General features: G+C 38.4%; 1 protein-coding gene and 1 pseudogene across 17 annotated transcripts in view; both read right to left on the reverse strand.

Moving 5' to 3' along the window:
* Positions 1-24,011, reverse strand: part of FAM135A (family with sequence similarity 135 member A) — a 123,645-nt gene that overhangs the window by 1,692 nt on the left and 97,942 nt on the right. For 16 of the 17 annotated variants that reach the window (XM_033428700.2, XM_033428701.2, XM_033428712.2 and 13 more), the window contains 6 exons: positions 23,501-23,667; positions 22,292-22,383; positions 21,695-21,792; positions 19,188-19,339; positions 17,477-17,587; positions 5,991-6,104 (listed from right to left, as the gene is read on the reverse strand). In XM_033428700.2, the coding sequence (XP_033284591.1) occupies positions 5,991-6,104; positions 17,477-17,587; positions 19,188-19,339; positions 21,695-21,792; positions 22,292-22,383; positions 23,501-23,667 (734 nt within the window). Of the gene's footprint in view, positions 1-5,990; positions 6,105-17,476; positions 17,588-19,187; positions 19,340-21,694; positions 21,793-22,291; positions 22,384-23,500; positions 23,668-24,011 lie in introns of those variants that run through there. The other variant, XR_004483458.2, reaches the window with a different exon arrangement.
* LOC101271426 (homocysteine-responsive endoplasmic reticulum-resident ubiquitin-like domain member 2 protein) lies at positions 212-5,984 on the reverse strand (annotated as a pseudogene).

Consider the following 24,011-nt stretch of genomic DNA (forward strand, 5'->3'; position numbering starts at 1 on the left):
GTCAATTATGACTCATTATGAAAGTAAAGGAGCCATGCTGAGACATTCTGATAAGGCAAAATTTAAAACCTGAGTCAAGAGCAAATACTTTAAAAAAGTTTCCATGGCAGCCAACGTTATTCCACATATTTCCAAATTATCTTGAGAAAGAATAGCAACTTCCCATAATCAGAAGAACAATGTGAGTTTGGCTCATAGGTCAAATTGAGAATTTTTTTTTTTTTGGCCTGCAGGTTTATTTAATGCTTCGTTTTGCTTTTAATTTCAAAGTTGTGCTCTTCTCTCCCTCTTTTTGGTTAATTCGTACAATGGATTTATTGAGGGCATGCAGAGCATAGAAGGTAAAGGTTACACACATATGTACACATACAAGCACAAACTGCCTTAAGAGGGGCGAAACAGTTTTTAATGCTCATGCATTACTATATTACTAACAGATGGGTGCTAACACATGTCCATCAAACGTGAATTTCAGGGTAGAGGCAGGATGTAGCCTTGAGGAATGATGAGAAGCGAATAACATACAGAAGCATAATTAGAGAAAGAAGAGAGATGTGCTTAAAAGAGGGATCAATAGAATATAGATTTCATAGAAAACGGTTTTTAAAAATTATTTATTTCTTTTTTTAATTGAAGTATAGTTGATTTACAATATTATATTAGTTTCAGGTGTACAAACATATTGATTCAATATTTTTATAGATTATACTCCATTTAAATTTATTATAAAATATTGGCTCTATTCCCTGTGCTGTACAATATATCCTTGTAGCTATTTTACACATAGTAGTTTGTATCTCTTCTTGTTTTAAAATTTTATTTATTTTTGGCCGCGTTGGGTCTTCATGGTTGTAAGCGGGCTTTCTCTAGCTGTGGCGAGCGGGGGCTACTCTTCGATGCAGTGCGTGGGCTTCTCATGTTGCGGAGCACGTTCTCTAAGGCATGAGGGCTTCAATAGTTGTGGTGCGTGGGCTCAGTAGTTGTGGCGCGTGGGCTCAGTAGTTGTGGCTTGCAGGCTCTAGAGCGCAGGCTTAGTAGTTGTGGCGCACGGGCTTAGTTGCTCCATGGCACACGGGATCTTCCCGGACCAGGGATCGAACCCATGTCCCCTGCATTGTCAGGCGGATTCTTAACCACTGTGCCACCAGGGAAGTCCCAGTAGTTTGTATCCCTTAATCTCCTATCCCTATCTTGCCCCTCCCCCATCCCTCTTCCCACTGGGAACCACTAGTTTGTTCTCTGTATCTGTGAGTCTGTTTCTGTTTCATTATATTTGTTTGTTTGCTTTATTTTTTAGAATCCACCTATAAGTGATATCACACAGTATTTGTCTTTCTCTGTCTGACTTATTTCACTAAGCATAATGCCCTCCAGGTCCATCCATGTTGCTGAAAATGGCAATATTCCATTCTCTTTTATGGCTGAGTAGTATTCCATTATGTGGATACACATCTTCTTTGTCCATTCATCAGCTGACGGACACTCAGGTTGCTCTGATGTCTTGGCTACTATAAACAATGCTGCTATGAATACTGGAGTACACATAAGTTTTGGAATTAGTATTTTCTTTGGCTATATGCCCAGAAGTGGAATTGCTGGATCATATGGTAGTTCTATAATGTTTAAAATTTTTTGAAACTCCATACTGTTTGTCACAATGGCTGCACCAGTTTACATTCCCACTACAAATGTACGAGGGTTCCCTTTTCTCTACATTCTCACCAGTATGTGTTATTGTGATCTTAATTTGCATTTCCCTGATGATTAGTGATGTTGAGCAGCTTTTCATGTGCCTGCTAGCCTCTGTATGTCTTCTTTGGAAAAATGTCTATTTAGGTCTTCCGCCCATTTTATAATCTGTTTGTTCATTTTTTTGATGTTGAGTTGCATGAACTGTTTACATATTTTGCCTTACTGGTCATATCATCTGCAAATATTCTCTCCCATTCAGTAGGTTGTCTTTTTGTTTTGTGGATGGTTTCCTTTGCTGTGCAAAAGCTTTCACACTGAAAACTTTATTTAGGTCCCATTTGTTTATTTTTGCTTTTGTTTCCATTGCCTGAGGAGACAGATGCAAATATTGCTATGACTTATGCCAAAGAGTGTTCTGCCTATGTTTTCTTGTAAGAGTTTTATGGCTTCTGTTCTTACATTTAGATCTTTAATACATTTTGAGTCTAATTTTTTTATATGGTGTGAGGAAATGTTCTAATTTCATCTTTTTACATGTAGTTGTCCAGTTTTCCCAGCAGCACTTATTGAAGAGACTATCTTTTCCCCATTGTGTGTTTTTGCCTCTTTTGTCATCGATTAATTGACCACAGGTGCGTGGGTTTATTTCTGGGGTCTTTATTCTGTTCCATTGATCTATGTGGCTGTGTCTGTGCCAATACCATGCTGTTTTGATGACTGCAGTTTTATAGTATAGTCTGAAGTCAAGGAGTGTGATTGTCCAGATTTCTTCTTTTTTTCTCAAGATTGCTTTGGCTATTTGGGATCTTTTTTGGTTCCATATAAATTTTAGGATTATTTGTTCTAGTTCTGTGAAAAATGCCATTGGTATATTGATAAGGATTGCTCTGAACCTGTAAATTGCCTTGGGGAGTACGGACATTTTAACAATATTAATTTTTCCAATCCATGAACATGGACATCTTTTCATTTCTTTGTATCATCTTCAATTTCCTTCATCAATATTTCATAGTTTTCAGAGCATAGGTCTTTCATCTCCTTGGTTAAGTTTATTCCCTAGGTATTTTATTGTTTTTCATGCGATTTTAAACAGGATTCTTTTTTTTTGCTTTGTCTTTATCATAGTTCATTAGTACATAGAAAAGCAAATAGTATCATGCCATCCGCAAACAGTGACAGTTTTACTTCTCCCCTTCCAATTTGGATGACTTTTATTTATCTTTCTGTCTGATTGCTGTGGGTAGGACTTCCAATGCTATTTGAATAAAAGTAATGATAGTGGACATCCTTGGTTTGTTCCTGATCTTAGAGGAAATGCTGTCAGCTTTTCACCATTTAGTATGAAGTTAGCTATGGGTTTGTCATAAATGGCCTTTATTGTATTGAGGTAGGTTCCCTCTATACCCACTGTGATGAGAGTTTTTATCATGAATGGCTGTTGAATTTTGTCAAATGCTTTTTCGGCATCTATTTTTTTTTTTGTGGTACGCGGGCCTCTTACTGTTGTGGCCTCTCCCGTTGCGGAGCACAGGCTCCGGACGCGCAGGATCAGCGGCCATGGCTCACAGGCCCAGCGCTCCGCAGCACGTGGGATCTTCCCAGACCGGGGCACGAACCCGCGTCCCCTGCATCGGCAGGCGGACTCTCAACCACTGCGCCACCAGGGAAGCCCTCGGCATCTATTTTTTAAAAAATATTTATTTGGCTGTGCTGGGTCTTAGTTACGGCATGTGTGATCTTCAGTTGCAGCATGCAAACTCTTAGTTGCAGCCATGTGGGATCTAGTTCCCTCACCAGGAATCAAACCCAGGTCCCCTGCATTGGGAGAGTGGAATCTTAGCCACTGGACCACCTGGGAAGTCCCTTTCGGCATCTATTGAGATGATCATGGGATTTTTATCCTTTGTTTTGTTAGTGTGTTGTATCACATCAACTGATTTGCAGATACTGAACCATCCTTGCATCCCTGGGATAAATCCCACTTTTGGTGTATGATCCCTTTAATGCATTGTTGAATTTGGTTTGCTAATATTTTGTTGAGGATTTTTGCTTCTATGTTCATCAATGATACTGGCTTATAATTTTCTTTTTTTGTGGTGCCTTTGCTTGGTTTTGGTATCAGGGTGATGCTGGCATTGTAGAATAATGTAAGTCTTTCTTCATCTTCAATTTTTAGAATAGTTTGAGGATAGTTGTTATCTCTCTTCAAATTTTTGGTAGAATTCACCAGTGAATCTGTGTGGTCCTGCACTGTTGTTTGTTGGGAGGGTTTTTTTTTTTTCTGATTAAATTTCATTACTGGTAATCATATGTTCATATTTTCTATTTCTTCCTGATTCAGTCTTCGGAGATTTTACATTTCTAGAAATGTATTAATTTCTTCTAGGTTGTCCATTTGATTGGTGTTTATTTTTTCATAATTGACCTTTTATTTTAAAAAATTACAGGGAGCAATTTCCAGAATCTTATTTTATAAAAGTCCTGCCTATATCCAACATTTTATATCACTATTAATTCCATTGAAGAGCTGCCTTTTTTTTTTCAAGGTACTAATTCCAATTGATGGGATACATGCCCTTAAATAGAAAGTTTCCATTTATTCAAATGTCAAAATTAAGATTATTGAGAAGTTTATTGCTTTATGGCTGGGCAAGATGCTACTAGCACATTTTAGGTAAATAATATTCTTTGTTAAAAACTATGAGGTCATTCTGTTTAAAACTCTCAGTATAATTCACAGAAAATAGATATATTTATTCAAATTATACATTGAAGGGCTGAGATATTAGCCATAGACACTTATACGAGAAGCAGCTCTTTAAAGAAGACACACAAACAGGTCTGTCTTAGTATAATATACATAATTGAAATTAATAAAACCTGGAAGACCAATATTATGCTATGTTCTGTTAAGATCTTGAAAAAAAAATCACACATTTAGTAGTCCATTTGCTTCTCATATGAATGAGAAGCTTTAAGGAAAAAAAACACCTCTATACATGATGATGAAAATAAAGTAAACAATGTTTTGAAACTGCACTGTTATTTAAAACACTTTCCTAAATTCAGACCCTCCTTTGCAGCCGGCACAATTTTTCAGGTCTAATTGGCAACCTGGGGAGGCCCCTCTAGTATTCGTGAAGTAAAGAAGGTGGTGATAAAAGACCAAGCTGCTGCCATTAATCCAGGCCTTTGAATTGCACTGGCATCTTCACCTGCATCTTCTCCACTCTCATCTTCAAGCCCATCATCCATAAGACGCTCCATTTCTTCAAGTTCTAGATTGTTTGCATTCTGCACATCATTGTTGACTTCGGCATTATTATTGGGAGCCTGTTGCTGACCTCCTTCTTGCCTAAAATGAAACCATCCAGCTCGGTGTAAACCAGTAGCATGGCTCCCATTACCATGATAAACCGACTAAAAGAGGAATAGAAGTACACAATGCTAGGGAGAACGGCAGCTCGTGAGAACGTGTACATCCAGTCTAGCCAGTCTCGACTGAAGTCTTCTTTGTTTAGCACTGGACCTCCCTGTGCATTCATCTGAACATTCTCATCCATGGGTCGATTTTCTTGGGTCACTAGGTTTGGAGCTGATGAGGGTTCTTCTCCAGGAACATGTGCCACATTTAGAGGCTGTGAAATAGCAGGCTGGTCTGCGTTGGCATTTGATGTGGCCTGAGCTGAAACTGCAGCTTGATATTGCATATAATACTCATGCGTATATATCTGTTGCCACCACAGCATCTGCAGTGGGCTGAAAGTGGGATACCCTGGGAATCCAGCCGGAACAGCCTGCCCAGGAACCTGGTTGTCTACATTTCCTTGCATTACATATGGGAACTGATGACTAGTAATCTCTTACGATACTTGTATTTTTGTGGCGTCAGACATTGTACTATTCCTCTTTCATTTCTTGATGAGTCCGCTCGCTGCCATCTTTGACTAAAAGTAAAGTACAGCCGAACATGCAGCATGACCATTACTGCAACCACCAATCCCAATAATCCGGAGGAAATTAAAGCATGGATTACTTTTGAGGCAATAAAACGGAGAAGCATTGGTAATTAGATGAGAAAAAGATTTCAAAAGAACAACTACTGTGTCATTGGCCAAAACATCTTACACAGCAAAAGAAAAGAAAGGAAGGATAGCTGTTACTATCAGCGGGTGTAAAAGGAAGTCGAAGGAAAGAGAGGACAACAAAAAGAAGGGAGAAGACAACTGCAAGAAAACTTTGGGAGAAACTCATGTGTAGACGTAGCTCTTTGAAATACTTCTAATATACTTTGTTACCTGACTGTTTGTCCTTTAAAGCTGTCTTGCACATTTCAATGCGGGCAGAATGATAAGGAACATAGCGATCCTGCAGAGAGCCCACTAGTACAACATTTTTGAAATAGTGAAGCCCTGTGAAGAAAAAATACTGAGTTACAGTGCAATAATTAATTAGATTTGAAATAACTTATTAGCATCATATTAAGTGGCCATAAACTTTATTTCCTTGGTAGTACTAAGTTTATGCCTTTTAAAATAACTGATGAATTCTTTCTCCAAATTTCTATACATTCTCTACCAAAATCCCCAGCTTCCTTATATGTAGTTTATGTGCTGATATGAGAAATGTGTGTTTGCACTGAGTGAGAGCAAGGATTGTGGTCTTGGGGGTTAGGGGGAGACTGGATGTGGTTGGCTAAAATTCTATAACAAGTGTTTCATGACGCTTTTACTTTCCAAAGGATATTCATCAATATTTAGGATTATTCCCCAAAGGAACATATATTCTTCCATAAAAACAAACAAAACACCCTATTTAAATCCTTTAAAGCTGACTTTTTACTTTAGGTTTTCATTTGACTGTTGCCTAATATTACTTATATTTTCTCCTTATTTAAGCATGATGTCAAGAGGATAAACACTTCGATTTTTCCAATAAAAATAACGATTTTTTGTGAACCATCCAACAGACTTTTGTCAGGTCTATTTTATTTTTTTAAAAATTTTCAGTAAACTACGTGAATTTAGGACTTGTGTCCTTGGGGTACTTTGCTAAATAACTCACTTAAGTACTGAAACCACATTCTTGACCTCTTTAATACCGATAATGTTCTAATTACAGTAATGTACTATTTGGCTCAGACTAGTATATACAAAATCAAAATTTTATATGATAATTAAATAAGATACAAATCAATAATAGTGACACATTAGAATTGTGTGTGCAGTACAGAGAATTTTGTTCTGGAATGTTCCAGAATAAAACTTTGATACTCTTATGTGCACTGAAATTCAGACTCTTAGAGACAGGTCAATTGTGGGGACTGCTGTGAATCCAGAATACAGGAAGCCTTTGTAGAAGCTCCCTGTCTTTCCTGGAACTTGAGGATCCTAATGATGGGAAGAGCTTAGACTGACACATAGCCAGGTGAAAGAGTATATACCCTCTGTGTCAAATATAACGTATCCCTCCTTTTCCCAATGAGAAGATACTACTTTGTGGCCACTTGAATATATGAGATTCTAGAGATATAAGTGAAATAAGAGAATGTCTATAACAGGAATTAACTCAGTTGAACACACATGTTTAAAATATTTTAGAAAGTTTAAGAAAACTTGATCTTTTCCCCTTCATTTTCACATTTCACGAGACAAAGTCATCCCCTTTTGGCATCACGTGATGACAGTCTTCATTGGTGCTACTTTGGGAAATGTCTGTGTGTCCTAGAGCAGAGGTCTGTGAACTGGTATACACTTACCCCCAGGGGTAATTTAAGACTCTCCGTGGTGTAGATGGGCATTTACAGCTCTAAGATAATTGATTTCCAGATCCCAACTTCATACGAGCACTTTTCTACAAATGACTTTTCCTTCTCCTACTTTACAAGGGAAAGACATTTCTCCAATCTATTTCAGATCTTCTTATGGTATATGGCCCTGCGGTATAAAATCTCTGGGAGAACCAAGCAAAATATGAACGAAGTCTTCCTCTTCCGAAAAGTAAGTCTGATGTTACCGACTGTCTGACAATAAGAAATGGCTGTGCCCGTTAGATCTTATGGCACATATTTTCCATAAATTAAATGAGCTAAGTCTGTGACTCCAGCTGAATATAGTAAAAATATACTATCTCATATGCCAGAAAATACATCCTTTGCAGCTATTTAAAATTATAGAAAACAGTTTTAGGTGTCACCATAAAATTATACAAGGGGATACAAACTTTTCCAAAATTCTTTTGAGGGGTAAACAAGCCAAAAATGTGAAAGCCACGGTCATATGGTACTTCTTCACTTCTAACCCAGTTATTTTAGGTACTGTACTTTCTGAATCTCTAAGTATAATGCTGTTAAATGAAATTTTATCCCAAACTGCATGAAACCAGCCATGTAACAGCACAGTTGGCTCCTTCTTTTATCTAAAAGGTGTGTATGTGTGTCCTCCATAAAGGCGACCACACTGCACATCTCCGGGGGGCATCACTCCCATCACATCGACAGGAATGACACTGCACAGCCGGTGGCAGCCTTGCTCAGTAACGGTCACCTCTGTACTTCTCCGGAAACCACCAGCATCTTCTATGTCCCCCTCTGTCTTACGTTATGGCTTTCCTGTCTCACTGGGCACACGGAAGCGTCGGAAGGAGCTTCCGCAGACTCTACCTTAACACAAAACCCACCTCCCGCATCTGTACCTTCTCGCTCTGCCCAACCCTGCCTCAGGCCGGCCCTTGCACTAGTGCACTAGGTCCCACTCCTTCTTCCTGTCTGCTTAAGGGCATGCCTCTAGTTGCTGTCCCATCCTTCTCTCACATCAATTTTCTCTTCTGGATGGATCATTCTTATCAGGGTGGAAAATATTACAGTATTATACTTCCCGTCTTAAAAAAAAAATCAGTCTCTCAATGAATCTGTCCTTGGGCTTTATTCTCCCCTCCAATTACCTCCCCGCCCCCCCCTTTCTCGGCACTGCTCTATTTCTATAGTTTACATTATAAGAGTAATAGCCATTACCTTAAAAATTAAATATACTTTTCAAAATAATTCGCGGAGATTCTGTTGTGCTTCTACAGAGAAATGGCACTCAGGCTGAGAATCACTGCTTTAGACCAAGACCCTGGAGAGGAGTACCCATGTCTCCCCAGGTTCAGGCAGCTCGGTGGAGACGAAGCATGCAAACCAACAAAGGGAGAGAAGGGGATGTCCAAGAAACCCTTTAACTCTCAGATTCCATGATGATAAAACAGATACAATCACAGATTCTGACACTGACATAGATACAAGATATTGTCATATTTTTAAACGTGATTCCCAAGATAGCACTGTACTTTAAAAATGCATTTTAAACTTAGTAATTATTTTAATAATACTTTTTCAACAACAATGTATTATTACTAGTACTGCTTCTGTATGGAAGGTTTGCTTTTTGTATTAGCCAAGAACCAAGTCAAACAGACTCTGACCCTTTTTTGAGTCTTCTGGTTTCCATTCCTGTGTAGCAGCGCTGGCTAGAGAGGGCAGAAACTCAAAGAGAAACATGGTAGCCCCCAAGGCGCAGTGCTGGTGGGAATCATGGCAGCACTTCATCCGAGCTGAAGTCCAGCTGATGACAATGTCTGAGGTGTGTATTTGGGGGAGCCTTGTACTGTAGGTTCATCCTCTCTGCACCTGCACTGATTCTACCTGCTCAGAGATGGTCTCGTCCACTGGCCCTCGGGTTAGCACTTCACTCAGCCCAAGGTGACTCATTCTCGGTTGAAAAGTTACCTGTAACTTGGGAAAGTAACACGATTTCCCCATCTATAGAATGAGACAGTTTAACTGGAAAAGTTTCTAAATATTTTAGTTATTTTTCAGGATTGCTAAGAAAAAGATTAAAGTAAATGTTCACTATTTTTCTGGACTGCACAATTACATGGCTTATGTATGAACGAACACCGTAACGGTAACTTTCACCTTCATTATCTCAGTCTTCCTGATATATATATATATATATATATATATATATATTTTTTTTTTTTTTTGCAGTACGCGGGCCTCTCACTGCTGTGGCCTCTCCCGTTGCGGAGCACAGGCTCCGGACGCGCAGGCCCAGTGGCCATAGCTCACGGGCCCAGCCGCTCCGCGGCATGTGGGATCTTCCCGGACCAGGGCACAAACCCGTGTCCCCTGCATTGGCAGGCGGACTCTCAACCACTGCGCCACCAGGGAAGCCCTTCCTGATATTTTTGGCTGCTCATTTTTTTTTCTGAAAAATTTAATGAGTTTTAAAGCAATTCATATTGACTCATCTCTGGTTACTTTCTGGAACTGCCAAAAATAGCAGTTCTGCACTGGTGGCTTTGCACTCCAGGGAACATTTAGCAGTGTCTGGAGACAACGCTGTTTCTCACAAGCAGGGGGTGGGGTATGTGAGGTGCTGATGGGTGTGTGCTCTACTGGCATTTAGTGGGTAGAGGCCAGGGATGCTGCTAAATATTCTACAACGCACAGGACAGATCCTGACAACACAGAATATCCAGCCCAGAATGTCAAAGTGCTGAGGCTGAGAAACGCTGTACTTTCTAAATGGACACAGTCTACTCAATATTAAACTATTCTTATTTTTACTCATTTATTTTAAATACATTTGAAAGAATTTGCTTCCTAAAATAATGTAAGCTGCTGCTGATGCTTTCCTACACTTTCAGAAACAAAATACAAATGTTAATTACAAATCAAGTGATACCTATTATTAAACACCTCTGTAATCTGCTGGAAGAAAAGATTATCTTGTACCATAGTAGCACAGCAGGAGACTTCTTTAACTGTTATATTTTATTTGTCAGAATTCAACAGCTGGTTAAGAGATTCTAAGCAGATGTTTTTAGGAAGATCTTAAAATGAGGATACTTTGTTCTTGAAATTCCAACAATGGGTAGATTGTTCTTTGGCTCTTTTTGAGCCCTCACCAAGGAATACAGGAGAGCCCCTGAGCCTTCTATGTAATCTTGACTACTCAGCACTGCTGTCACCTCATCTAGATACAGTATACTGTTTACCTTCCACATTGCTCTAGGTTCCTTCATCTTTCTTTCCCTTGATATTCAGTGAGGACATGCTAGCATGCTGCAACTATATTGTGTAAATTATTGATATATTCTATCAGCAATCTGTAGGATGCTATAGGTTTTTTAGTTAAAATTAAAAGCTGCTATAAAATTTAATCATTGTTATCATATGATATTGCTTATATGTGGCATCTAAAAAAAAGGGTACAAATGAACTTATCTACAAAGCAGAAATAGAGTTACAGATGTAGAAAACAAACTTACGGTTACTGGGGGGAAAGGGGAGGAGGGATAAATTGGAAGATTGGGATTGACATATACACACTACTATGTATAAAATAGATAACTAATAAGGACCTACTGTACAGCACAGGGAACTCTACTCAATACTCTGTAATGGCCTATATGGGAAAAGAATCTAAAAAAAGAGTGGATATACGTACATGTATATCTGATTCACTTTGGAGTACACCTGAAACTAACACAACACTGTAAATCAACTAGAGTGCAATAAAAATTTTAAAAAATTTAATCATTGTTTATAATTGTAATGCCTTAATCAAAAAAGATAATCTCCTTTTAAACGTAACATTTCTGTAGCCCTCTACAATATCTATTGTGTTCACAAAACAACAAAGGCAATTCACACTTAATAGATACCTGATTTTTACAAAAAGATAACATTTCTTAATTGCTTTAGAAATCACTCAAATTACTTTAGGCTTTTAAATGCTTCCTTAATTTTAAAATAATGAATAGCTTTCGATTAAGGAACGCTATTAACCAATGATATGTTGCAGAGAAAAAGACTTTCAAAATGAAGACCCACAGGGGAGTCTTTGCTTAAATAAACAAGGGAAGAGGGTAGAAGGCTGGATTTTGCTTTAGACAGGTGATTTTACGCGTTCTCAAAAGAATAGGAAATTGGCCATTCAGAAGAAACAGAGGCAATAATTGGATCAGGGCATCAAAGACTTTATAGCTTTAGCAGAGTAAAATATAAAAGAACCGTTATCTCTAGGGCTCTTGATTGTTTAAAAATATCTGAGAATAGCACACTAGCTACGTAAATTGGTTAAGTAAACACTGCTGTATGTTTTCCTGTTTTATTTACTTATGTTTCTGATGTGAACCCATATATTTCTACTTTGTGAATAAAGAATTTTATGTATATATACAGGTGTAGCAGTTTCCTAGGAAGTGACTACTCATTTCTCATAATTCTTCAGATGATAAAAAAAAAGGAAAAAAACAGCTCAGAGAGACCTGTTCCAACTCCCATGACAGTATTATAATTTTAAAATCAATTAATGAGTATTTGTTAACATTTAAAACTACAATTAGGATAACCGTCTCAAGTTCTTGAAAGTATACGTCACTGGCTTAACATGACCTGGTCTGACCACGCATGATGGCTGTGGTACCAGCTTCCGGGCTGAGGCGGCGTCTGGCCACTCTGGGCATCTGTGTCCTCACACGCAAAGTGGGGCAATGGGGCTCCTACTTCATAAGGTTAAACACACCCACGTGTATGACGTGCTTGGGTGGCACCTGGAATACGGTATGTGCCTTGTGTGTTGGCTATTATTTATTTCTATATTTTAGTATTATTTAATGTACTAGTTATTATTAGAAAACATAGTATGCTTTCATGCTATGTTCCATAATAATACTAATTCAATTCAGGTGTATACTAATAAATTCATTTCTAGCTATAAGTAGAAATCTTAAAACACAAAAACAATTTTAATAAGTCATTTGAACAATTTTTATAGCTAGTAATATTGACAGTTCTGCTAAAAAAAACCTCCTAAAACAGATTTATGATGTTAATGTGACAGCAAATTTCTATAATCTATAATACTAATACTATTTTAGTTCAGGCACCTCTTCATTTAGAGCTATTTTTACCAACCAATATTTACTGAGTTTCGTGCTATTCAGACCATAATCATTTTACATGAATTATCTCATTCAACCTTTAATGGTCTTATGAGGAAGATGCTATTATTCCCATTTTACCAATGAAGAAACAGAATTACTTAATATTTAGATCAAGTAACCTTTATCAGTGTCTCAGCTAAAACTAGTATCTATGTGTGCCTTCAAAGTTTGTCTCTTAACCAGTGCTACACTGGTACAACCGGGGGGGGGGGGAGATGAAAGTCCTGCCATGCATTAAAAGGCAAATAATAAATTAATAACCTGTAAGGAAAAGTTTTAACTAATCCTTAAAAAATAACTCAAGTACAAAAGACCTACTCATATCTACTAATAATTATAAACTTAGTGATACAAGTATCTGTTCAGTCAGTTGGGAAATGCCATGAATTACAGAATTTTTACAGTAGCAGCACCGGTACAAACTCCATGGCTACTCACAATGCTATACACATAGCTACACGTAATGGTTCTAGTCAGGGTAAGTTTTTCTCACATGAGAACTACATGATGTATTTGATTTTGTAGGAATATCTTGTGGTTTTGTGAATCAAGTATGTATTTCTGTGTACTGTAAATACCTTACTGTTGTTACTTTTTACCCTTAGAAACAAAATCCCAAAACTCCACCTACAAAATAACTTTTCTTTCACTGATTCTAATAACAGGCGACACATGAAATAACCATTCCCAATTCTCTTTCTCATATTGACAGCAGTATTTAAGGCAGAATCTTGAAAAGGTTAAAACAAGACTCAAATGAAGTGGGCTGTATTCAATGACTAAATCTGTCTAGTGTTCGTATCAAATGTTTCAAGAGCAGGATGGAAGACATGATGAGAGGAATGAAGATGAAAAGTGGATTTAAAAGGCCAGGGCTTAAGTTTACAAGTTCAAGCTACTTCAGCCTTCACCAAATACATGGGTTTGATTTTCAGCTTACCGTACAATATTTGACCTGCTTTTGGATACCAAACATAATATTGAAAAGATCACTCATTGATTCAGTGGGTTGACAGCGAACGCCTACTAGGAAGAACTACTGTGAATGCTGAGGGTATGTCGGGGGGTGGGTGGGAAAGGTTGTCATGACAGATCCCACTTAAGGAAAAAAGGCTGAGATACATAAAAATGACTGACATGAGACAAGCTATAACGACTATGATAAAAGAGGTTCATATATAATGTTATAGCAGTTCAGAGATGATGTTAACAATCTTGGGATGTGTTATGCAAAGAAAAGAAGTGGGGTCAATCGAGGATGACACTGAGGTGTTTCAAACCAAGTAATCTAGAGGACAGAGTAACATTTAGAAAAGGTCAAAAAAAGAGGCAGCAAAAGAAGAAACTGTCAATTTTAGACACATTTAGTTTGAAATATAAGCACAGATATGTAGCAGGCAAGTGAGGAGTGGAATTCATTACTGTCGTCGGTCCTGAGACATGAGATTTGGGATATGAAGGCATGTGCTGGTACTCTGCCAGCAGAGGCGCACCGAATCAGATAGGGCATCAAGGAAAGCTCCGGAGAGCAGGTGGTGCTGGAGTGTAATTTTAGAAGATGAAGAGAATCAGTGCTACACAGATGGGCAAACGCACGGGGAGGAATGGTGGCAGAAGCAGCATGGTGAAGGCGAGGAAGCACAAACATGTGAAAAGTGACTACAGCAAAGGATGCCCGTCTGCAAAGAGGAGGGTACAGAGCACATGAAAGGACCAGGAGCCAGATTATACAGGATTTGATGCCCTAAGCCATGGACTCTACACGTCATCCTGAGAACTAGAAGGTACTCTGGAGGATTTTTGAACAGGACCAATACGGTCTGATTTAATTTTTAGAAAATCATTTCATCCAATGAGGAAGTGAGACAGAGGAGAAGGGGGGCATACAGGAGGCAGGGTAACCAGTTTGGAGGCCACAGTGATCATCTAAGTGAAGGTGATGGAGGCTGGACGAAGGCAGTCACAGAGTAAGGAAAGGGAGGCTCCACCAGGGCCAAGCAGGCTGGACGTCGCAGGGATCGGTAACTCAGCAGATGGGGGAAAGGGAGAAAGAGAAGTCAAGAACGACTTCTAAGTTTCTGCCTGGGTAGATGCAGAGAAGCCAATCTGAGGGGAAACAGGAGGTGTCTGAGCACACTGCACAGGAGGCACCCATGAGACATCTAAGTGAATATACTCTGAAGGCAGCTGCACACACAGGTCTAGGTATGCTGATGCTTGCAGGCCAACAGAAGGAAGTAGGAAAGTCCTTGCTTGACGGCCTTGACTTTCACAGATAGAACAGGAAACAGAGCCATTTGTGGAAGTGCAGGCAGCAGCGGTAGTTTAAGTCTGAGGAAAAGAGGTGAGAAACTTTGAAGGGAATGAGTAGAAAGCTACTAAGAGATAACCAGACAGGGAAGCCACGGATCTACAGCAGTAGTGATGTGCACGTCTGCGTGTCCTTTGTGGCAGAGCTCAACAGGCTAGGTGAAGAAGCGGTAGTACAGGTTTGCTAGTTGGCTATGATAGAAAGCAAAGGGTGACAGTGTATGAATGATGAAAGTGATAATTCAGAGTCTGAGATGGGTCAGGAAGGGGATGAAACCCTGAGGCACAGGGTCATCTTAGGAAGATGGAGTAGGGATCTTAACTGAGTCTAGAAAGCAGGCGAGAATAAGGGAGTGAGAGAGAAAGGACAGGCTGTTAAAGTGACAGAGTGGAATATTGGTTGAAATTTCTGGGTGGAGTGTAGCCATAGGTAAGGGTTCACAGTGGAGTAGAATAGAAGTTTACCAGAGTTGAGAAAGGCTCTGTAATGCTTCGTGAATCATCTAAAGGGTCGGCTCATCAAATTACCAAAAATGATGCCAGGATTAAGTATATTAAGGTTCAAGAAAAATATCTTTTCCGGGCTTCCCTGGTGGCGCGGTGGTTAAGAATCTGCCGGCCAATGCAGTGGACACGGGTTCCAGCCCTGGTCTGGGAAGGTCCCACCTGACGCGGAGCAACTAAGCCCGTGAGCCACAAAGCCCGTGAGCCACAACTACTGAGCCTGCGCTCTAGAGCCCACGAGCCACAACGACTGAGCCCACGTGCCACAACTACTGAAGCCTGTGCGCCTAGAGCCCATGCTCCACAACAAGAGAAGCCACTGCAATGAGAAGCCCACGCACCGCAACAAAGAGTAGCCCCCGCTCGCACAACTAGAGAAAGCCTGCAAGCGGCAACGAAGACCCAATGCAGCCAAAAGTAAAATAAATAAATTAAAAAAAAGAAAATCATACAATTAAAAAAGAAATATGTCTTTTCCTAAGCATAACTGTGTAATAAATATTTGTCAATGAACTCTTGTCTAAGTTCTCACTGCAGATGCAAGGAAGGCGCAGGAGAGCATTATACTGAAGACGACGAGAAGGCTGAGGCTCAAAGAAGCAGTTTCACGTGGCGGTGGAGAAGTCACGACTGGGAGGGATGGAAAGCAAGAGGACGGGCTCCCGCTCTAGGTGGGCCTCAGTAACTGAGGAATCAAGAAATCCAGCTGCTTCTATGGCAGGCCTGTGTGGTCTGGACTGCTGCCTTTTTTTTTTGGTAAATAAAGTTTTTTTTTGAAATGCAGCCGCACTCACTAGCTCATGTGTTGTCTATAGCTGTGTTTGGGCTACAGTGGTATGTTGAGTGGTTACAACTGAGATCCTACGGCCCACAAGCCAAAATGTTTACTATCCAGCCCTTTAGCAAAAAAGTGTGCCACCCTCTGCTCCACAGCCGGGGGAGTGGGCAGGCGGGGGCGGGCTGGGGAATAGCCAGCTTTCAGTTATGGCTCCACTTTCAGCAGGAAGTGGCGATCACATTCTTTGAGGAAGGTACAGATGAGGGCAGTCTCTTCTCCTCAAGCGGAGACCTCAAAGGACACAGTGGAAAGAATGTGCCGGGAATCTGTGAGTGCGAGGATGAGTCCAGGAGAGAGGAAAGGTCACAGGCGAGGTCACTTACAGAGCGTGAGAATGAATGGCCAAGGACCAGCTGGGGACTTCCGGGAGTAAAAGCTTAGAATACACATGCAAGATGGGGAATACATTTAATAACTGGTTAATGAGAGATGAGTAACAAGATCCATCTAGTGGTGAGAATCTGAAGAAGGAATAACTATTAATGGTTTCGTTTCTGACATTTTCCAGAAATGCTTATAATAGGAAAGTAAAAAAAAATGTGGCAGTTTAAAACAAAGGCTGAGGACTGGGGTTGGGGGTAGCTAGAAGGACAGGAGGGCTAGGACATGCAGAGGCCTAGTTCAAGAACTTAACTTATAGCTGGTATGAATTATAAAGGCCAAAATTTTTAGGATAACTTCAAAGTAGCTGTGCACCTCACAAAAAAATAAATACAATCATGTAAAAAAAAATTAAAACATGCTATCAACTGCTTAGTTCTGTGAGTCTATTTCACTATTAAGAAATAACAACTGACTGATGGTTTTTTAATCACCAGAAAGACATGTTGATAATTGATTTGTTAAAGGTTTATTTATTTACTTATTATTATTATTATTATTTTTTGCAGTATGCGGGCCTCTCACTGCTGTGGCTTCTCCCGTTGCGGAGCACAGGCTCCGGATGCGCAGGCCCAGCCGCCATGGCTCATGGGACCAGCCGCTCTGCGGCATGTGGGATCTTCCCAGACTGGGGCACGAACCCGTGTCCCCTGCATCAGCAGGCAGACTCTCAACCACTGCGCCACCAGGGAAGCCCAAAGGTTTATTTTAAAAAAGGTTTTCAAGTGAGTGTTTTCAAAACTGTTTCTATATACTTACCGGCTTTATTACTAAGCTTGTATAAGAAAGTCTGGCGAGGGTCTGAATGATCTCGACATGTCAGTTGCAAAAGAGAACCTGATTTTTTCCATTTCTGCATAAACCACAGACCTAGAGAGTTATAAATGGTATGTGATATGTGAGAGTTATAAACCGGAAATACATAGTACCATATGCCAACGTTATTCATTCTAATATATATATTTCACTTCAAAATATATCTCCCAAATTAGCATTTTGTTGGCGAATAAAAAATATATTTGCAAAATATTTCCATTTTCTGATAACAAATATAAACACACAGACACACAGAGGTTAACGATGGGTTAACGGTGGTTGACAGAGGGCTTGTTGTTTATTTCTACTTCATTAGGTAATGAAATAGGTAATGGTCTATGAAGAACACATTTGGGAAAATTATACCTTTAGATATACTTGTTCAAATTATAATGAAGCAGAGGGGGAGTAAACTTTAAACACAGTAGTAGATCCACATGCCTGAGCACGGCGCCTTTAGACAATCACAGGTCAGTCATGGGAGACTGACTGGATAAGGACCAACTCTAAGGATGAGCAACTGGATAATGTTTTCTAGTAACAGCTGAATGTAATTTCAGTGTCATATTTAATTGTATTTCTTTATATTACCAGTTACCCGTATTTAAGTGCATCTTCCCCTTAAGTGAAACCTCAATCACTCTGGAGCTGGTTTTCAAGATTGTAGACTACTCATTTCTACTTTTGTTGATTCTATTACTGAGATGAACAGGGGAGGAAAAGAGGGTAAAAACCCTTTAACTGATTAAAGCTGCCAACTGAAAGTCTACCTGGGGAAAAGTTTAGTGAAGAAAGAAATTCAAAAGAAAGAAATTCAAAGTACTGCATCCGATTCATACTGGGTTCTATTTTGTACTATTTATGGATTTCATTTTTCTCAAGCCCTCTTCTTGAAACTGTAAAAATCTACAACTAGCTAGATTTTGAATACCACCATTTGAAATGGGATACAAAGGAAAATGGTATGGTTTATTTGTCAATGAAAGAAGTAGAAGAGAAAATGGAAATAAGAGTTTCAAGGCTCAATGAAAAAAAGTCAGAATGAAATCTAATTCTTACAATGGGAATCAATTGACTAAATTATAAAAGCCATTTTAAAATTCTAATGGAAAAACAAAGCCAAATAAAGGGCAAATCAAGTATCAGATCCTTCTTAATGAGCATATTTATTCTAATCAAAATTGGGGTCTTAATTTTTACTTTAATTTCTTTTAAAAGTTTAGAATTTATTTTCTCATAATATCCCTTTATCACTATCAAACCAAAATCAGAGTTAATGTTCTATATAAAACATTTTATAACTTTAAAATGTATTAAGCATAGGTATTTGTTATCTGCTCAACTAATGGAACAACAAAATAGCCTGTTTATAAGACTAACATTTACTGAAAATATTTAAACAGTTTAACGATAAAAAGGGAAAAAATGCTGTTGTGACTTGACAAATATCTCAATATGACATCATTTTCTGAAATGAGTTTTGTCAGCTTATTTCACGTGCATGACAAAATAGAAAAATAGATACATCTTTTGTTTCATGAAATTCCAAGTACATGACAAATCTGCTCTAAAATAAACACCAGAAAATATTAAATTTGTATTTAAATCTTCTCTCCACGCCATAATTTTTGTACTGGACAATAAAACTTCTTACCTGTATTAACAAGAGCACTGCTGTTGTAGAGTGTACCAAGGTGAGGTCCAGAGAGTGATAGAAAGGTATGAAGTTTGTCAAGGTAATATTTAAACCGTGGCCTTGTAAGCACTGAACGGATTATTAAATTGCCCAACGAATGTCCAATAAAGCTATAAGAGAAACAAAATGACATTTCTCCCATAGTATTAGTTTAAAAAAAAATAAAAGCTGCTATCACTGTACATAGATGTGAAATACTAAGCATTTAAAATGTTCTAATATGTTTTAAAACTATGGTTTGATACTCTGAAATGACATAACTTACATTTTGAAGCAAAAAATGTGAGAATGTAGCAGAAAATTCCTATTATTATAGAGTTTGCATACTTACTCTATAGAAATAGGATACTACTTATCAGAAAACTCCTATTATTATAGAGTTTATATACTTACTCTATAGAAATAGGATACTACTTACCAGAAAATTTTTACTCCTAGTTCGTAAATACTTAGAAAGAAATACATTTTAAAAGCGCTAATACATTGACTAGATGATAAATTTGCATCTTTAGGTACACACACCAATTATTTACCTGTCAAGTCATGATTTAAAACAAAATAATGAAGTTATACATATAAGCATGATTTAGGAGACATTATATCCCCATTTCTCTTATTCTCTGGTCCACACTCCAAGGTGGGGAGTTCTCTGACTAAGTACTTTCAAGCCACAGGAAAAAAAATGTGCATTTTCTGACAGTAAGTCTAAAATTATACCAAAAGAATAACTAATACTTATAAAGCTTTTCACCTTTATTAAGGAATAGTTTAAATCAAAAGAGCCTTTTTGCCTACCATTATTTTATGATAGACAGTATATGAATCCCTCGGGACAATTAACAGTGAAAGAAGAAAGGCTGAAAGCTGTCTTAAAAGTGGTTTACAGACATAACTAATTTACAGACATAACTAGTGAGAAGCTGCAAGCTTCCTGAAGCTGTGAAGTAAAGTTTGATAACGAACAGTCCTCATTCAACCAAATCAAGCTTTTGGATAATGGTTGATTATAACTGACCATCTAATCTAGAAGAGGGCATACTTTCGTGGATGAATAAAAGAACTGAAAAAATAGACTTATTTTCTCATCATAAAATAACAAATTAATAAAAGGAATACAAGATGACTATAGAAAATTTAGTAAACAGATGAAAAATCCATAAATGAGAATGACTAGAACAAGAAAACAATCTCTCTCCACCCTCCACATACTTGCATCTCCCACCATATTTTAACAGAAATCTGTTTTTAAACAGTGACTTCAAATAAAAACCTGCTCTCTCTGTTCTCTGTCCCTACTCTGTACTTCCAAGAGGAAGCAAACTCTACAAAAGCCTAGAGTATAAAGAGCCAGCTTCCTCCTCTAACCCAGCTGGGATATGAAACTCATCAGTTTACTCTTCTCTTTTTGAGGCAGGAAGATTAGTTTTGACTTTTTCTTTAATTCTTACCGGACTAGAAGAAACAAATGCTTTTCTCTCCCCCATGTCTATTCACAACATCTGTGATTAAATAATAAGACATGTTGATTTGATCATCATCTCCTGCTTGTGGAAAGCTGACTCTCAAAGTATAGTCATGACATGTTGAAAGTATTTTTACAGTTTCATTTTTTAAATATATATCCATTTCCCTATAACCTTTCTTTTTGGTAACAGCTTTACTGAGATATCATTCACATACCATACAATTCAGCCGTTTAAGGTGTACAACTCAACGCTTTTTAGTGTATTTACGGAGTAGTGCAGCCATCACTACAAGAAATTTTAGAATATTTCACCACCTTAAAAAGAAACCCTACATTCTTTTTTTTTTTTTAAATAATTTTATTTATTTATTTTTGGCCATGTTGCGTCTTCGTTGCTGCGCGCAGGCTTTCTCTAGTTGTGGTGAGTGGGGGGGGGGCTACTCCTTGTTGCGGTGCATGGGCTTCTCATTGCGGTGGCTTCTCTTGTTGCGGAGCATGGGCTCTAGGCGCGCAGGCTTCAGTAGTTGTGGCACGCGGGCTCGATAGTTGCGGTTCGTGGGCTCTAGAGCGCAGGCTCAGTAGTTGTGCACAGGCTTAGTTGCTCCGTGGCATGTGGGATCTTCCCGGACCAGGGCTCGAACCCGTGTCCACTGCATCAGCAGGCGGATGCTTAACCACTGCATCACCAGGGAAGTCCAACCCTACATTCTTTAGCTATCACCGCCCCCCCCGCCCCCCACTATCTCCCCTCTCCCCCAGCCCTCAGCAGTCACTGATCTGCCTCTATCTCTATAATTTTGCCAATTCTGGACAATTCATATAAACAGAATTATATAATATGTGGTCTTCCCCTAAAATCTTTTTATTTTTATTCTCTTTAAATTAGAGTTGCGGTATCCTATATTTCAGAATAGGACAACAAAATTACCAGAAATTCTGTGTGATTTTTTTATAATTCATAAAGATATAAAAACCATTTATGTAATATTATAGAAGTTACCTTATTTTTGAGACTGTTAGACTATATATCTGAATATATTGTATTATCTCGTCCAGAAGGCGATCAGTCATGCTATCAAAATCAGCGAAAGTATCATTCTAAACAAAAGCAAAATAGATACGTTATATACTGAATATGTGTAATTACATAAAACACTGAATATAAACATTATTTTTAATTTAGGTATTGAAAATATGGTTAAAGACCAGTGGTTTTTAAAGAAGTTAGTGAATGTAATATTCATTATATTAAAATGAACAAGTAGTGAATTTCTAGGGAAAAAAAAGGCTCACTGTTCTTAACACTTCATTTAGGTAATCGTTTAGTCCACTATCAACACTGAACATAAGGTTATTTATAATGGTTTAATTAAAATATTTGCACAGAATGTGAAATTCTAGGAATTTTGCACATGTAAAAAGCTCATAAATCAAACTGTAAATCACTTCTACTTCCTTAGGCTACGCATTAATTCTTAAACTTCATAGAAGTCAGAAAAACTATATCTACTACTACAGGCATTTTGCAGTCAGCAAATATTTAGGTAGAAACTGGTAGAAAAATGTGTGCTTCCACCGAAAACACAGCTATCTGTACCTGATTTCTCTCAGACATAAGAAAATCAATTCTTTCCCCAGGCAGTCCAAGTTCAATGTACGTTTTTACTAACCGGAGATCTGCACTGTTACCTAGAAAATGAAGAAAATCAAAGTTATACCTAAGGGACGAGATAAAGCAAAAGGTACAATGCGCACCCTCATACTCTGTTACACTTCTTGGGGACAAGCGTAGGCCTATGCCAGCTGTGAAGAGACAAGGCCCTGAGAACCAGAATCCTCAGTGTCTATTTCACAGCAGATTTCCATCAGCTGGCAATGGTCTCCAACAGCCTGTCTCTTCAGAGGTCTGGTCGCATTGATGCTCTCGCCACCGCCCCCGTCCCCCCAGCAGTGTGTCTGTCTTCCTCCCTATAACATGGGATAGTGTGTTTCTTGAAGATTTCAAAGAGGAATTTACCAGAGATTCTACTGGGCCAAGAAGCCTTTCTTGGAGGATAATTCTTTGAAAATTTTATTAGTGGGGGGAAAGAGGTTAGTATTAGAGATCTTTTATTCCTTGAGTCACGGTTTTGTTTTTCTTAAAGAAAAATCCCCAATTTCATAAGAATTAACTAGCTCAGACCTGTGTTTAGCATTTTTATAATCCATAAAATCTTTTGTTAATTTGTTGCTACAGAATCACCTTATAACACAGAAGTAGTCTGCTAGTCCACAGATATTTGGTGTCTTCTAACATAGCTCCTAACCAAGAAAAATAGGCTGTTGAGTAACCGAAACAGCTGTCACAAAACCACAGCAGTGAAACAAGGTATTAAGAAGTTAAGTTATACCCTGATTAATCAGTGAATCTTTAATTCTTAGGTATTGATTTTTCTTGTCCATAAGGTTTAAAGCAGCAAGCTAAAAGGGAAGCAGAAAGATGATCAAAGGGAGACAAAATGATTGCCACGAGGTGACAGCTGACAAAAATAATAAAAAGAGAGAAGACAGAAAAATCCGAAGTTAAAATAAATAAAATGTTGGCGTGTGGATGTCAATTCCATGGAAAATTTACTTTACAAAGAAATCTAATATTATACTCAGCAAAATTAAGCACATCTCTGTTTTAGAGAGTATTTAAGATTTAATTAATATCAGCAATTCAGAAATCTTTTTTCAGGTCAAAGATTAAAATAAAACTAAATGAGATCTACTAGGAAAAGAAAAGACTGAGATGCTACGGGTTACATGTGCAGACGTTACGTACCGTCCAGGCCGTGCACACACACAATGAGATGGACTCCGCCTTCGGAACAACCCTCTTCCTCCTCTTCCACACAGAAATAGGGCACTGAGGACGCCAGAAGAGGGACATCGCTGTACATGAACCCGGGGAGCTTAAGGTGCTTCAATTCTTCTTTCGCCTGAAGGAAGCTGAAGCAAAACAGTGTAAAAGACATTCGTTACTAAGTATTATATTCAGTTTTTAGAACCCAAAAGATAATCTGAGGCATTTAGAGAACTGCAGAAGAGGAAACCCAGAAATATTTGATTTTAAATAATGAAAATATGTGGGCTCACCTAAATGATTTAGCAATCAGAGAGTACTTTTTTTTTTTTTTTTTACTATTTCTTAGTACATATTCTGATCAAATACAATGAGTATTTAAAGCCTGACATCACTTAAAAATATTCTTTTAAACTTGAAATCCACTAAGAAAACACTGGGAATGGAGTTATGCTTTCTGCTGAATTTTATACTGTATGCATAGAAAAGA

The sequence above is a fragment of the Orcinus orca genome, chromosome 12 (assembly GCF_937001465.1).
Source record: "Orcinus orca chromosome 12, mOrcOrc1.1, whole genome shotgun sequence".
Lineage (NCBI taxonomy): Eukaryota > Metazoa > Chordata > Mammalia > Artiodactyla > Delphinidae > Orcinus > Orcinus orca.